Raw genomic sequence first — 17,017 nt, 5'->3', positions numbered from 1 at the left:
TCTTTTCGTAAACAGCCGAGTAGCGATTTTCCAAATTTTCAGTAGGAAAGCTGGAAATGTGAAGGTGGAAGGTAGCCGAAGAAGTGAAGAGTGAAAGGAGATACGACTGTACACCATAGAGGAGGCGCGCCATCTTGATAGCTAAGTGCACCTGAAGTCCAAGTAAATACACAAGAACAACACAAACAAGTACACGGCATGATGTTTACAGGTCTACTAGTGTAGACGATAACCATAACAATACTATGAACTGAACTAGCCGTGAAGTTGATATGAGAAATAGAGATGTAAAAACTAAAATGCTAGCGAGCAATTCGCCCTCGTTGTGAGCATCCTTGACCGCTTTGGTAAAAGGCATACTATAAATATATTCCCCAGCTTTTCCATGACTTTCTAAAAAATTTCAACGAATGCCGAAGGGGTCATATGAGCTACCAAAATGGCGCCAGTGACATACTACACAGCAAGCTCCAAACACGCGACCGTTTGTTGCGAGCTCCGTGCTGAAGACACAGTCGGTCCAGGTTGTATCCAAGCAACGCACTCACAGACAGAATTATTCTTCTTATTGGGTCTTTATAAGGAAACGGGGCAAAATTGTTTCTACTGCTCAGTTCAGTTCTACAGTATTTTATTTGCTTATTGTATTTTTTAACACTTAATGTCTCAATTTAACTTCCATGACCTGTACAGTCTTTAACCTGTGGTTCAGTGGCTGAATGTGTCTAGTGTCGGCATGTTAGTGACTCAGTATTTTTAATGTCATTTCTTTATTATCCGAGGTCGGCGCAGTGTGACTGCTGTGGTTGTCATGCTGCGCGATAGAAGCACTCAATTATTACTCCTCCAAAGGCTGCTCCACTCTTCACTCTGTTCAAAGAGCAAGCGAAGATGGTCAGAGGTTGCGGTTGCGGTTGCCGTTGCCTCGGGCTGATAACACTCTCGACACCTCTACCGATCCGAAATGCCGCCAGGTGGCGCCGAGGCAGAAACTGGTTCTGAGTGTCTTCACCAGATCCCAAGGACTGAAGACTAGTGTACTGTCCTACCTCATGCTGTTCATATTCTTGGTGACAGTCTCCTTGGGGAATGTGGTGGCTGGTAAGAAAGCCACACTCATGTACAGAAATCTAGACAGTTCTCGAACAAGAAATAATATCATAATGTAAAGACTCTCAATGACAACCGCTCACTCAAATCAGAACATGAAAATAAATCGAAAAAAGTGTGAGAGTTGATATTGTTTTATTTGCCCATGATGAGTCTATTGTACATAAAAGGTCACATTATTAGTAATGCTCATAAAACATTCCCGTAGTTGAACGAAAGTCAGGTGTTGTCTCACTGCAGGCATCGACTGCTGATGTCAAGCACGGCGTTTCTACAAAACAGATTGAAAGCGAAATGTAAGTTGGTTAATGTTAGTTACTATCCTGATTTGTGAATATTTCTAGAAGGTACTCGTCTGGCCTTTTCAATGTACACTTTCATTTGTCTGTCATCGTCGTCATTGTTACTGTCTGTACGCCCCACACCTAACACACACACACACCCCGCAAAAAGAAAAGTAAAGATACTTTTAAATATCGACCTACGAAAACGTGTAGACACATTTGATTCATCCTGTCTACCTTCAGCAGCTAAATGCAAGATAAATATAAGTCAGCAAAAAAAAGAAATAAGTCAGATAAGTCGAACGTTTGTGTCCGTCAATACACGATGCTGTGTCCATTTACTTACTCAGCAGTGGAAGGGCCCTTCACTTCCTTTACTACCTTATTGTTACGACGATCTTTTTGGTAACATTACATTCACCTTGCAAAGTAAGTAACTTTCAAATTTGTTCTAATTTGTCATAACTTTCTAACCAATGTCTCGAATATATTTCCTATATTTTTGTTTTAAAAAATCCCACAAACACCTTTAAACATTTCCGGCTACGTAAGTGAAACATTTCCAGCTATGTGAGTGAAACATTTACAACTACATGATAGAACATTTCCAGTTATATGAGGGACGCACACCCTGTAGCCCTGAATGAACAGTCTCTGTTTTCTCTGCCTGCGATTGTTTACGCATGCATGCTAGGTATTACTAACTGTTACAAGCAGCTACTCTCTGAACAATTGCTAAGAGCCCTTACTTTTTTTAATTGCTAAGTGCTAGTACAACTACTTAGGTGTAAGTTCATACAATCTGTTACTGGCTACTAGTAGCTCTTGCAAGCTCGTGCTGTCTCTTACTGATACTCCCTTTACCCTAAGCCAAAAGTATTCCACCACGAACTTGAATTACTGGACTGCTGGCAGACGATGTTTTCCAGTTAACGTACTAAAACGAGGCAGGCTACTAAAAGGCTTCCGGTTTAGTCACATTCTTTGTTTAGGCTCGCCGAGACTAAAAGCGGAGCACTTCGCAAGAGGCTAAGCGTTGGTCTTGGGAGACAGACAGCAGTCCACCTATACACATCCATAGCTCCACTCTTGCACTTTTCTGTTACCAAAACAGTAAAGTCCTTAAATTTCTAATAAGGATACTAAAGTATAGATTAAAAGACATTCACATTGATACACATGTAGTTTAACACTCTAGACTAAAGGACAGTCATTTGTGGAAAAGAGCGAATGGTTGCTGTTAACAGCATTTACATCATGTAACTATCTCTTTGTAGCTGCTACATTCCAGCTGTTAGAAACTGATACTCTTTCTTACTTTTACTAATTTACTAATTATTATTATGTCTTACTAGTTGCCACAAGCCGCGTCTACCTTCTTGCACTGTCACCTTTTGGACCCATGTGAAGGAAGGGATTACTAAGCACAAAGAGGAACTCACTCGTCACAGATGGCCTCCTGGATGGCGCAGTGACCTCGCACTGGCCGTGCCCTGCCAACCACGCACCAGGGGCGTGCGTCACGTCCACATTCGCGATCGTCTGCTGGTTCGTCGCAGCTGATGGCGTACGGCAGGAAGCAGCTGTTGCTGGGGTCCCACTCCTCGCCACTGCAACCACAGCAATGACGTCAAGAGAGAGAGAGGGAGGAAGCTTTTTATTAATTTTTTTCTGGACTAGTACAAGCTGCTCTGGTCCAGGGATTGGTCATCGGGTGGGTCTGGCTCTTCCCCCTCCCCCGGTCCAGGACCTCTCATGCCTTGTCTGTAAGGGACTTCACTTGCACACTTCGTTCACTTTGGTGGGTTCCTCAGAAGTTCCTGTAACTCGGTGACTAATTAGTCTACCCAATTTATAACTTATACTATTACATACTGTGCCAAAACGTCAAGTGAAAATATATTTTCTTTTAGAAAATTAAGTCAACTTTATAAACAATTTAGAAGTACGCTACTTTATATTACTAAGGAAAATTTAGAGCTTCAGCAAAAGTTTAATCTATTACCTTGGCTATGCAAAGAACTTCATTCAATTATTCTAAGGAAATATAGATAGGTCACCCTAATAACGCCCCATTGCCATGTGACCATATTTGAGATTATTTAGGGCTCACGATTATGGATGCATCCCCACCAACAATAAAAGTGTCACAGACAGGGGTAACCAAAGCAGTTCAGGGATATTAGTTGGCGGTCCGCCATTTTTGTTGCTCGCGTATATTTGTTTATTTGTGCATTTATTTTTTTTTTTTTTTTAACTTCTTCTAATTATGTACCTGTCGTTCTCTTGCATAGTGTGCTTACTCATGTATTCGTGTGTGTGTGTATATATATATATGTGTGTAAATAGCGATATGTGTACCTTTGTTCGTCTATATCTGGTTTTGCATTTCTGAGCATAAGTTACAGCCATTTAGTTCTTACGGCTACATTAATTGAATAATTTGTGTATTTCTGTATACAGCTATTTTTGTAAACCGCATTTTAATTTTATGCCGATTTTCCTCATTTTATAATAAATCATCATCATCATCATCATCATCATCATCATCATCATCATCATCATCATCTTCTTCTTCTTCTTCTTCTTCTTCTTCTTCTTTACTAACTTCTTTTTAAAGAATTTTAAGAAGCGAATTTCTTAGACCTACCGTGAGTTTTCTTCAATTTTGAGAAACATTTTAGCTCATCTTTTTTTTTATGACAATTGGCTCCGAAGGAGAGGTGACCTCCGTTTCAGACGTGGATTGTGTGACTGCGGCCAGGAACTATAGGAGGAGGATGTCCTTTGTTATCTCTTTCTTATAGCTGGTGAGTGTTGGTGTGTGTGATGTGAATTGTCATCTATCTTCACTTTTCCCCCATCTCACTGTCTTTTCTATTTACATACACCTTAACAGACATTCAGTGACAGTTCTCACTTTTTTAAAGTATCAGAACAAATTCATTCTACTGTTGAGAAACTATGAGAGCTTAGATATTTTTATTGCACTTTATTAGTCCAAAGGTCACATGATCAGTAAGGATAATAAACAATGAAGTGCAAAGGTTGAACGAAGGAGGAGACTTGTCTCACTGCAAGCAGCTATTGCTGGTATCAATAACGGCGTTTCTAGGAAAAAATAAAACCGAGACGAATGTCACCATCGTGATATGTGAATATCTCGAAAATATACTATTTGGTATTTCCTCAGATTTCAATAAAACTTATCTCCCTTTGTCTGTCTGTCTTTCTCTCTCTTTCTCTCTTACACAATCAAAAGAGAAACATCCCCATAAAAAGAAAAGATTATTCATGTAAACTTATTTGATTCAGTCTCTCTGGCTATAAAAACAAGACAAAAGGGGAGGTAAAACTATCTCATGGATTCAACCTGTTAAAAGTCTTTGTTAATTTCACTAATTACTAAATACTAATCATCGTACTAGCTCCTACAAGTTTTTTCCTAGCTTCTTCTAGCTTTCTCTAACACTATATGTCGCACTGTATCAAGAAAGTGGAACTCACTCGTCACAAATGGCCCTCTGGATGGCACAATGACCTCGCACGGGCTCTGGGCGTCCCACCACACAGAAGGGTCGGAGGTCACGGAAACAGAGGCGTTGGCCGGCCGGTAGGTCGCACCTGACGGGGTAGGGCAGAAAGCAGCTGTTGCTGGGGTCCAACTCCTCGCCACTGCAATCAGAATGATGGCTTACAACACCTGCAGCACTTGAAAGTTTGAAAAAAAAAGAATAGCATTTAATTTATTTTATTTATTTCTTGACTCGTACTGACTATAAGCTGGTCTTGTCTGGGTAGTCGGGTAGTTATCCAGACAATTTTTTTTGTTTCTGTTTTTACTTTGCCACAAACAACCTTGCAAGGTACAGTAAAAGACGATCTTACGTTAGTCGGTTAATATGACTATTTCAGATTAGCTTCGCTCTACTCCATTAGGGCTACTTGCCAATTCTGAATAGAATATCTAATCAATGAGCCCAAAACTCACTTCTATCAAACTGTGTAATGAACAAATTGTGTTCAAGAAATATGATTGTCTTTTTTACATTTGATTGTTAGTCAGACGAGCACAGAGTTACTTTGTCCTCGAAGAGCACAGAACCGTAATAAAGAGGGCAAGAAAGGTGTATCCTAAATTTTATTTACAATTAATCCGACTATTAATTAGATATGTATAGAGACTGTGTACATGTACACTCAAGCAGATAGTTTCTATAAGTATACTGAAGTAAAGTGGTATACATCCTATTGACTGATGGCAATGAGAGTAATGTAGAAAGGATCCGTCATTTTAGTATTGAGTGCCCGCTTGAAAAGCTTTACTAAAATAAATTATCTAACACTCCTTACCTTGAATTATCACCAGACAGAAGATCTTTTCATCTTAGCGAAAAGCAGCTGTAAGTTCATTGGATTAGCATTATCACAAATGTTAGAGAACTGAAACTAACAAAGAACAATTAGAGAAATTGTTGTATAGTGACAAAACAATATATCGACGAGAAAGAAGCGAAACATACCTGCAGATGGCCTCCTGGAACTCACATTGTCCACGCACAGGGTCTCTCCGACCCTTGATGCAGTAAGGAATCAGATCCTGGTGACAAAATCTGGGTTCTTCACAGTTCACTGGGAAGGGGTATTGCGATTGACCTGCACGTAGAAAACAATGTGTTTGTGCTACAGCTCGTTACTTTCAGATGTAACATATTTATGAGAATCGACTAAAGGCTAGGCATGAATAAAAATATACTTCAAAACAAATAACCTACACATCATCATCTTTCCATCTAAGTCGACCTCGTCATTGTGTGTCGAAGATAATACAAACTATGGCGAAGGCCATGGACTGGCTTATAAAACAAACAATAGAAAACAAGAAAAAAAGGAATCCGTTGGACACTTACATATGAACTGGAAGACCTAGATAATGCTGATGACATTGTTATCCAGCCAATGCAAAGATGAACATGAAATAATGTAAGCAAAACAATGCATAAAAATTAACCCTCAAAGTAAGCACAAGCAAATCAAAAGAGATGAGACAGAATGCCAAGTCAACATAACCCATCGCTTTTGATAACAAAAACGTAAAGTCCAAGAATTTACATACGTTGGCATTTTAGTAATGACAGATGGAGATACAGAAAAGGATGGTTAGAACTGATTCACAAAAATCAAATCAAATCATGCTAATGTCATGGTAAAAGAAATTTGAATGGTCTGAATCTCTAAGAAGAAACATAAAAATAATAATCTGTAAAAGCAATGGGTATGTCGGCTCATCTGCACGTTGACAACATTACGTTTGTCATATGGTACATCAGTATAGGTGTGGATATGGTATCAACATACTATCTTTGCAGATCAAGCGTAACACTTCTCTTTAGAAAAGACTAAAGGTTAGACATGGATAAAAAGAAATGTTTTAAGTCAAATAATGTTCATTTCTGGACACTCTTTGTTTAACATCGAGTTGATAGAGCAAACGTCCTCCAGTTACAGTACTAACTTGTCCATTGTTAGTCGACTACGACTTTGTCGTTGTATGTCAAAGATTTAGCTAACTATGATGAATGTATATGAAGATATACGTGGCTTTAGTTGCCAGTGAGCACATTTCCAAGGGAAAGTACCACCAGGAGTAGCAGCATGACTATGGACAGTGTAGGCGTCTTCAGTCTAGAGACATTACGCGGTCGTTGTCACGAACAAAAGTTTGCTGCCACCGCCAACAATGAAAGACTGTCAAATCACAGATTATATACAGCTGCTAAAGGGCAAAATATTTCTGAAAATGTGTGATTTATTGTCATTGGTTTGGAAGTAATCTCACTATTAAGTGAAGGAAGTCTTGTATATTTTTTGGTCCAATAATTGACATCCTGCGGACGTCGTTAAACAGAATTGATTATTCTTCCGGTCCCCTTTCATTCTTTATTACCTGACTGCTTCTTTTCATTTATTTTTCTTCCTTGTTTGGGGTTGCTTATTATTTTTGTTTATTTTTATTATTGTATTTGGGTTTTTCTTTGGTGAGGGGGCACTTAATGTGTTTTGTTCATTAGGAGGGTTTTTTTGCTATTTTTTGGAATTTGTTTTTGTTCTTTTATTATTTGTTTCTTTTTGTGTTTGTTCTTTTCTTGATTACCCTCATAAAAAATTGTGCCTTTCCTTTTCTCACTAGTATGTGTGTGATTGAGTATCTGTGTATGTGTGTGAGAGAGAGAGATTACTGAAAAGCATGTATTAAACAGGGGATAATGATCAAAGAATCTCTGACATACACCTTCATGGCGTTTGCGATGTCAACGACGGCTACCTGCTACCCTGACAATCTCCAGTCCCCCCTCCAGCACTTCTAATAATGTAGTAATAAGCAAACTCACTGATGACCACGTGTAACACTGTATTCAGTGTTTACGTTCCATACTAACTGTCAATCAAATACATAGGTGTCTAAAGATATGAATAATTTCAACAGGTTTGTCCCGTACCATAATCAACCAGCAGCATCTACTATTCCCTATATTCTGTGCTCATCGCTTTTATTTTGTCGACTTTCAAGATAATTTGTTACCTGACTTACAGTCTGTACATTCTGGTATTATTTCTTGTTCTGGAACTGTCTATATTTATGTACATGAGTGTGGTATTCTTACCAGCCAGCACGTTCCCCAGGGAGGCTGTCACCAAGAGTATGAACAGCATGACGATGGACATTGCGCTGGTCTTCAGTCCTTGGGATCTGGTGCTGACGGTGTCACTCAGAAGTTTCTGCCTCAGCTCCCCATGGCGGGTGGTCGGATCACACAACTTATATAGTCCTTACTCTGACAAAACAAAAGTATATAACTTGCTTTCGTGTCACAGTTCCGCCCTGAGAGCAAAGAAATCTGTTACTCATTTGTTCACATATCATGAGCTCTGTCAGCTGTGGCCGAGTTAGTGACCATCCAAAGTGGTGTGAGTTCTAAAGGGTCATTGGAAAGCGGAAGGAGTTAAATCCTATTTATCGCCCACATACCCCATTTCCCTGGACCTGTGTTGACGTTTGGGAAAATGAGTTTTCCTGAGCCACTAATTACCTAAACTACTACACACAACACACTACACTCGTGTAACACACTCGTCACACAAAGTCTCTTGCCACGTGGAGAGCCCTCCGATGTTGCTGACGTTCATACTCTTGGTGACAGCCTCCCTGGGGAACGTGGTGGCTGGTAAGAAAGCCACTTTCACGTACAGAAATCTAGACAGTTCCCGAACAAGAAATAAATCATGATGTAAAGACTCTCAATGACAACCGCTCACTCAAATCTGAACATGAAAGTAAATCGAAAAAAAGTATGAGAGTTGATATTGTTTTATTTGCCCATGGTGAGTCTATTGTACATAAAAGGTCACATTATTAGTAATGATCATAAAACATTCCCACAGTTGAACGAAAGTCGGGTGTTGTCTCACTGCAGGCAGCGACTGCTGATGTCAAGCACGGCGTTTCTACAAAGAGATTGAAAGCAAAATGCAAGTTCGTTAATGTTACTATCCTGATTTGGGAATATTTTGAGAAGCTACTCATCTGTCGTTTTCAAAGAAGAAAATGGGCGAATGGTTACCAACTTCAGGCTGTTAACAGCTTTTACATTCTGTAACTATCTCTGTCAGGCTGCTATTATTAATAGCTCTCACTAACGGCGACATTCCAGCTGTTAGAAACTGAAACTCTTTCTTACTTTTACTAATTTACGAATTATTATTACTTCTTACTAGTAGCCACAAGCCGCGTCTACCTTCTTGCACTCTCACCCTTTTGGACCCAAGTAAGGAAGGGATTACTAAACACAAAGAGGAACTCACTCGTCACAGATGGCCTCCTGGATGGCGCAGTGACCTCGCACTGGCCGTGCCCTGCCCACCACGCACCAGGGGCGTGCGTCACGTCCACATTCGCGATCGTCGGCGGGTTGGTCGCAGCTGATGGCGTACGGCAGGAAGCAGCTGTTGCTGGGGTCCCACTCCTCGCCACTGCAACCACAGCAATGACGTCAGGAGAGAGAGAGGGGGGAAGCTTTTTATTCATTTTTTTTTTACTAGTACAAGGTGCGCTGGTCCAGGGATTGGTCATCGGATGGGTCTGGTTCTCCACGCTTGGGCTAAGTCTAGGGACGGTAAGCATGTCCTGCATGGTATGGCAAGTCCATCCTCTACGATAGCCAACCAACTTCTTTTCTCTATTCACCAAATTTGACCATCCTTAACGGAAATTGGTCTTACATACAATGTCATGACAAACAACTGCCACTCCAGCTCAGTTTGTGCCACTTCGCTCTAGATATAATGGACATCTTCCATAGAGTTACTTCCCATTCAAAACAATTTCACCCAGCTCTTCAAATCGAGTGCCAAGATTATTTTTCTGTATCATCTAGTAGAGTCGTCATCCGTACAGATGTATGGGAACTATGAACGACTGGTACATTATGTTCCTAGTAGCCAACCTGATGGCATTTAATGTCAAAATAATAAATTTCCTTGATTATACTTTCGTTACGCTGAAGTGCTTTGAGAAGTTAACAAACAACCAAGGTAAGCACATTCTATCTGCACTAACACAAATGTTAGAGAACTTAATTATGAGACTTAAACTATGAACAGTAAAGATAACAGGGAGGTAATAAAGAATGTGATAGATCATATGATAAAGAAGAGAGAAAAGCGAGGCTTACTCGCAGATGGCGTCCTGTATCTCACAATGTCCATACACGGGTTCATCTCGGCCAATGATGCAGTAGGGAATCTGATCTTCTGTACAGTCCCTGGGTTCTTCACAGTTCACTGGGAATGGGTATGTCGGCTCATCTGCACGTTGACAACAATAAATAAAACATACAAGCATTGCTTGTGTACCATCTACCATCGCCACATTCTTGCCCCTCACTCCAAGACTCCAGGTCATAACATCATCAACATCGTAAGTCGATTTCATCGTCATAATTCCAAGATTTGACAAACTATGATAAAAGTAGCTTTTGTTACCAGCGAGCACACTCCCCAGGCACAGTGCCACCCAGAGTACCAGCAGCATGACTATGGAAAATGTGCAAGTCTTCAATCTATGGACGTGGAGCAGATGTTGTCACGTGCCAGAAAGGAAGAGTTGTCTGATCACAGACTTTATATACATATATATAACTCCCTGTCAGATCAACGTCTGACATTTCTGAAAATATTTGCATCGCTTATACTTTTTTGAAAGCAATTTCTTAATTAAGTGATGGCTGGTTTCTGTGGCCTCATGAGGTCATTGGTCTACTGTAGAGTTCATTTGACCCAAGTTAATTCCCCTTTCTGTCCTCCTTTTTCTTTCTTGTCTGCCCCCTTCACTTCGTGTCTTTTTTTTTTTTTCATGATTGTTTATTTGTATGTTTTTGTCTATTTGTTAGACTAGTATATTTGTTTATTCGGGGTTTGTTTTCTAACTTATTGGTGGTTTTGTTGACTGGTATATTCGTTTGTTTGTTCTTTCATTTGAAGTATTTCGCTTGTTGTTTCAATTTGTTTTTTAGTGTTTCTTTGTTTGGTTTTGTTTCATTACTTTTTTTCTTTACTTTCTCTTTCAATCCCCTTTTGAAATTTGTGCTTTTCTGCTCTTACTATTATGCAATACATTCTCATATGTGTAAATTTTGAATTGTTAGCCTTAGAAAGTCTGTACTTATTACTGCTATATATATTACCTTTACTTATATACATATTATTTAAGCCATGTACAGATTATCTTGAGCTAGATGTTTATTACTTTTAGATGAATACCTCACTATAATATGAGTCTCTCTACACATTTCTGTTCTCTTCTTTCTCTCTTTTTCTTACTCTCTCTTCCTTTCTCTCTCTTTCTTACTCTCTCTCTCTTCCTTTCTCTCTCTTTCTCTCTCTTTCTTTCTCTCACGCACCTCTACTTAAATGGCAGCTTTTGAAATTGATAAAGCGGCCGTGTTTCTCATGTGGATTGTTTCTAGCACACGAAAACAAGTTATTAATGTGTTTCAGTGACATTTATTTGTAGAGCAAACGGCCTGTGGTTCAACACATTTTTACTCTGGAAATATAGATAAGTCCCCCTAATAATGTCCCATTAAAATGCGACCATATTTGAGATTATTTAGGGCTCACGATTATGGATGCATCCCCACCAACAATAAAAGTGTCACAGACAGGGGTAACCAAACTGCACTTATTTGCACATTCTTTGAACAACACAGTGATTGCCTGTGATGTGTGTGTGTAGAACTGTAAATAGCGAACTTCAGCTTTTCACTGATAACCTGTAATGTAGCAGCACTTGAAAGTAGCCATCATATTCTTTATACAATTTTTAGTTTACACTTTAGCAATGATGCTGTGAAGTTCATATTCTAATAAATAGAGATATTAGTATATACGGCATAACCACGATCACTGACATGCTCTAACATCTTTTTATCCTTGCCTGTCCTTCTCTCACATTCTGTCTCCCCCCATCATCAGTAATTCAATGGCGGCTTTTAAAGATGGTTAAAACATGCCTGTTTTTAGTGCGGACATGAAAACAAAGTATTTATGTATTTCAAAGACATTTATTTGTTGAACAAAAGGTCAGACAATGACCACGTGGCTCCACCATTTACATGTGACCATAATTTACACTGTTTAGGTCTCGTGATGCACTTACATTACTCACTATGTCAGAAATAGAATGTGAGGGGTAGTTATTTTTTACAAATTGATATATGTTAACCACAACCAAACCTAAGTTTTTAATATAAGAACAATAAATTATGCTTTCAACAAAAATGTCAGAGTTTATAGTTTTTACATGCACTTTGTTAAGCCAAAGATGATAAAAGGTCCGAATAGTAAACAGTAAGAAGCACTAATTGTTTACTGGAAGTCCGATTGACCGCAGGCAGCTGTAGGTTACATCAAACAAGGCGTTTCTACAAAACATGAAAGCCAGAATATAAGTTAGTGTAGGATACTAGTCTAATCTGTAAATATTCGGAAAATCTTTCTGTCCTTTTTTTCGAAATCTGTCTTCTTGTTTGAATGTCCGTCTACCCCTTCATATCCCTCTTTCATCGTCTTTGCTTTCATTGTCTGTAGAACCATTATCATTGCATTTTATTTTTATAATGCTTTTCCTCATTTTATTATCAATCATCATCCTAATTATCATCATCATCATCATCATCATCATCATCATCATCATCATCATCTTTAGTACCTTCTTTTTAAAGAAATCTAAGAAGCAAGGTTCTAAGACCTATCGTCGGTTTTCTTAAATTTTGAGAAATATTTCAGTTCATCATTTTGAGAGGAGAGGTCAACTCCGTTTCACACTTGGATTGTGTGACTGCGGCAAGGACCTACAGGAAGAGTGTGTCCTTTGTTATGTCTGTCTTACAGCTTGTGAGTGTTGGTGTGTGGGATGTATATTGTTATCTTTCTTCACTTTTCCTCCATTTCGCAGTCTTTTCCATTTACACACCCCTTAACAGACATTCAGTGACAGTTCTCACTTTTTTTAAGTATCAGAACAAATCCGTTATACTGTTGAGAAACAAAGAGAGCTTAGATATTTTTACTGCACTTTATTAGTCCACATAGTACAAAGGTCACGTGGTCAGTAAGGATAATAAACAATGAAGTGCAAACGTTCAACGAAGGAGGAGACTTGTCTCACGCAAGCAGCTATTGCTTGTATCAACCACGGCGTTTCTAGGAAAAATAAAACCGAGATGAAAGTCACTATCGTGATATGAGAATATCTGGAAGAGATACTATCCTGTATTTTCTCAGATTTGGATAAAAGTGTACTTAGCTTTGTCTATCTGTCTTTCTTTGTTACACAAAAACACACACACACAGAAACATTCCCTATGAAAAAGAACATTCATGTAAACACATTGGATTCGCTCTCGTTATATCAACAAAACACACGGCGAGGTAAACTGATATCATGGACTCAAGCTGTTAAAAGGTCTTTGTTAATTTCACTAATTACTAGTCATCCTACTAGCTGCTACAAGTTGTGTCTTCCTCTAGCTTTCTCTAACACTAAATGTCGTATTGTATGAAGAAAGCGGAATTAACTCACTCGTCACAAATGGCGTACTGGATGGCACAGTGACCTCGCACGGGCTCTGAGCGACCCTCCACACACCAGGGTTGGGGGTCAAGATAACATGGGCGTTGGTCGGGCGGTAGGTCGCAAAAGAGTGGGTAGGGCAGAAAGCAGCTGTTGCTGGGGTCCCACTCCTCGCCACTGCAATCAGAATGATGGCTTAGAGCAGGGGTGGGCAATTAATTTTCCCAAGGGGCCGCATGAGAATTTGGGATGGTTTTAGAGGGCCGGACTAATATAGTTAACTCAGTTTTATCCAATACTGTATACATAGTATATATACTGGAGGGCGGGCCAGCGGGCGGGCCGGTCAGAGACAGAAGGCGGGCCTTTGCCCAGGTCTGGCTTAGAGCCTTAGAACAACCGCACCAGTAATAAAGAGAAAGAAAGAATAAGAATACCATTTTATTTATTACTTGACTCGTACTCACTAGCAGCTGTACTTGTCCGGGTAGTTAGCCAGACAATTTTTAATTTCTGTTTACACCTTGCCGTGAACCACCTTGCAAGATAAGCTGAAACACGGTTTTATCTGTGTCGGTTTATATGACCATTTGAAATTTTTTCGCTCTACTCACATTAGGGTTACTTGGCAGCTCAGCAGTCTAACAAAAAGTCAAAGCTATTTCATGAGCACTTTATTTTAAATGCCCCGATCTTTTTCTCAGGGGTGGGTTGATCTTGGTGTATCAGAAGACATGGTCCGCTTTCTTTAACCCTTCAGAAAAATGGGAACTATGGAGGCCTTGTACAGTCTACACTGGGTAACAAACCTGATGCCGTTGATGTGCTAATTTCTACCCACTTGGTCAGTGCAGGTGTCGCTGTTTCAATATCAAAGACAATTTCTGGCGTGAAGCTCAAATCTTCGAGCTTGTAGGATTTCTTAACTCTGACCATCGCTTGAGACATTCTCGACAGACCTATCTACACAGTTTAGTCCGGAATTCCGCCACTCACCACTTGCTGTACCCAGAGACATTACATCGGTCGCTTCTCTACCCAATTTTTTAACTGTCTATTCGTGATTATTTTTAAATGGTTTGTACTGTGCGCATGTACAAATGAGAATCTTATATCTAATAAAAAAGGCCAAAACTCACCTCTATCAAACTGTGCAATGAACAGATAGCGTTAAATAAAATTGATTGGGATTTTTTAACAATCAAGTGTTAGTCTAGCACGGAGTTACTTTAGTTTAATCCTTGTTACTCTTCAAAGAGCATAGGGCCACAACAAAGAGCGAAAAAAGTGTATAAAATTTTTTATTTAGAATTCATACGACTATTTATTCGATACGTATAGAGACTGTGTACATGTATCTCAAGCACCCAGTTTCGATGGGTATATCGAAGTAAAATGGTATACATCCCATTACTTGGTGGCAAGGAGAATAATGGAGAAAGGATCCGTCATTTTAGTATTGAGTGCCTGCTTGAGAAGCTATCCTAAAATAAAATATCCGTACTATCACTTCTTATCTGGATTTATCATTCGGTAGGAGAGCTTTCAACCTTAGCAAAAAAATAAACCAACTGTAAGTATATTTGATCAGCAATATCACAAATGTTAGAGAACTGAAGTAATAAAATAGCTTCCAATGAAACTAACAGAGAACAATTAGAGAAATCATTGTAAAGTGACAAAACAATTATATTAACGAAAGAGAAGCGAAACTTACTTGCATATGGCGTTCTGGAAGTCACAATGTCCATACACGGGACCACTCCGGCCCTTGATGCAGTGAGCACCCACATTATAGGAACACAATCTGGGTTCTCCACAGTTCACTGGGTACGGGTATTGTTCTGCACGTTGAAAACAATGTGTTTGCATTATTGCTCGTTACTTTCAGATGTAACATATTTATGAGAATCCTCTAAAGGCTAGGCATGAATAAAAATATTACTTATTATTAAATGAAACCAGTGACACAACATCATCTTTCCATCTAAGACGACCTCGTCATCGTGTGTCGAAGATTCTACAAACTATGGCGAAGGTAGCTTTGTTACCAGCAAGCACACTCCCAAGGGAAAGTATCACCAGGAGTGACAAGACAGTGTAGGCGTCTTCAGTCTAGAGACATGGCGCGGTCGTTGTCACTAGCAAAAGTTTGTTGCCACCGCCAACATTGAAAGACTGTCAAATCACAGATTATATCAGCTGCTAAAGGGCAAAATATTTCTGAAAATGTTTGATTTATTGTCATTGGTTTGGAAACAATCTCACTATTAATTGAAGGAAGTCTTGTATATTTTTTGGTCGAATAATTGGCATCCTGCGGACGTCGTTAAACAGAATATGTGTGTGATTATCTCTGTGTGTGTGTGTGGTAGAGAGAGAGATTACTGAAAAGCATTTGATAATGATCAAAGACTCTCTGACATACACCTTTGAATTTCTTTGTTGTGTAAAATGGCGTTTGCGATGTCAACGACGGCTACCTGCTGCCCTGACAATCTCCCGTCCCCCCTCCAGCACTTCTAATAATGTAGTAATAAGCAAACTCACTGATGACCACGTGTAACACTATATTCAGTATTCACCTCCCATACTAACTTGCAATCAAATACATAAATGCCTAAAGATGTGAATAATTTCAACAGGTTTGTCCTGTACCATAACCAAACAGCAGCATCTACTATTCCCTATATTCTGTGCTAACCGCTTTTACTTTGTCGACTTTCAAGAGAATTTGTTACATGACTTACCATCTGTACATTATGGTATTATTTCTTGTTCTGGAACTGTCTATATTTATGTACATGAGTGTGGTATTCTTACCAGCCAGCACGTTCCCCAGGGAGGCTGTCACAAAGAGTATGAACAGCATGACGATGGACATTGCGCTGGTCTTCAGTCCTTGGGATCTGGTGCAGACGGTGTCACTCAGAAGTTTCTACCTTTTGCGCCTCATGGCGGGTCGTCGGATCACACAACTTATATAGTCATGTGAGCCCTTACTCTGACAAAACAAAAATATGTAACTTGCTTTCGTGTCACAGTTTCTACCTCAGATCAAAGAAATCTGTTACTCATTTGTTCATATATCATGAGCTCTGTCAGCTGTGTTCGTAACCCTCTAAAGTGGTGTGCGTTCTAAAAGGTCTTTGGAAGGCGGGAGGAGTTAAATCCTATTTATCTCCCTCATGCCCAATTACCCGTGATCAATGTTGACGTTTGGGGTAAAAACTCAGAAAAATGTAGCATGGTTGTCAGTAAAGACAATATCATCAAGACCGACGTGCTGGCCAACACCTGGAACATTCAGAAGGTAGATTCCACTCCCCCTCCTCTGCACTGAAAGGAAAGTTGGGTGTGAAGGTTAGAACTGGAGGGAGACGAAAGATGTTGTAAGTGAGGCAGGGAGGGAGGGGGAGAGAGAGAAGGACAGAATAAAAACCCAGATGACGTTTTCTGTGGGTGTGCTTTGCAATATTTAGTTATTTGT

At 39.6% G+C, this 17,017-nt stretch overlaps 2 protein-coding genes across 2 annotated transcripts; both read right to left on the bottom strand.

Annotated features, from left to right (window-relative positions):
* Positions 1-8,758: 8,758 nt before the first annotated feature.
* On the bottom strand, positions 8,759-10,563 carry LOC112566792. The gene is made up of 4 exons (XM_025243156.1): positions 10,437-10,563; positions 10,127-10,259; positions 9,258-9,425; positions 8,759-8,900 (listed from the first exon to the last, which is right to left on the bottom strand). Exons 1-4 carry the CDS (start codon positions 10,483-10,485, stop codon positions 8,861-8,863), a joined length of 390 nt encoding a protein of 129 aa, XP_025098941.1. The 5' UTR covers positions 10,486-10,563; the 3' UTR covers positions 8,759-8,860.
* Positions 10,564-13,023: 2,460 nt separating this feature from the next.
* On the bottom strand, positions 13,024-16,476 carry LOC112566791. The gene is made up of 4 exons (XM_025243155.1): positions 16,351-16,476; positions 15,245-15,371; positions 13,537-13,704; positions 13,024-13,157 (listed from the first exon to the last, which is right to left on the bottom strand). Exons 1-4 carry the CDS (start codon positions 16,409-16,411, stop codon positions 13,097-13,099), a joined length of 417 nt encoding a protein of 138 aa, XP_025098940.1. The 5' UTR covers positions 16,412-16,476; the 3' UTR covers positions 13,024-13,096.
* Positions 16,477-17,017: the final 541 nt, after the last annotated feature.

This window comes from Pomacea canaliculata, linkage group LG6 (genome assembly GCF_003073045.1).
Source record: "Pomacea canaliculata isolate SZHN2017 linkage group LG6, ASM307304v1, whole genome shotgun sequence".
In the NCBI taxonomy this organism is placed as follows: Eukaryota; Metazoa; Mollusca; class Gastropoda; order Architaenioglossa; family Ampullariidae; genus Pomacea; species Pomacea canaliculata.
Note: the sequence above shows the minus strand (reverse complement) of the source record. Positions and strands in the feature narration are given on the sequence as shown.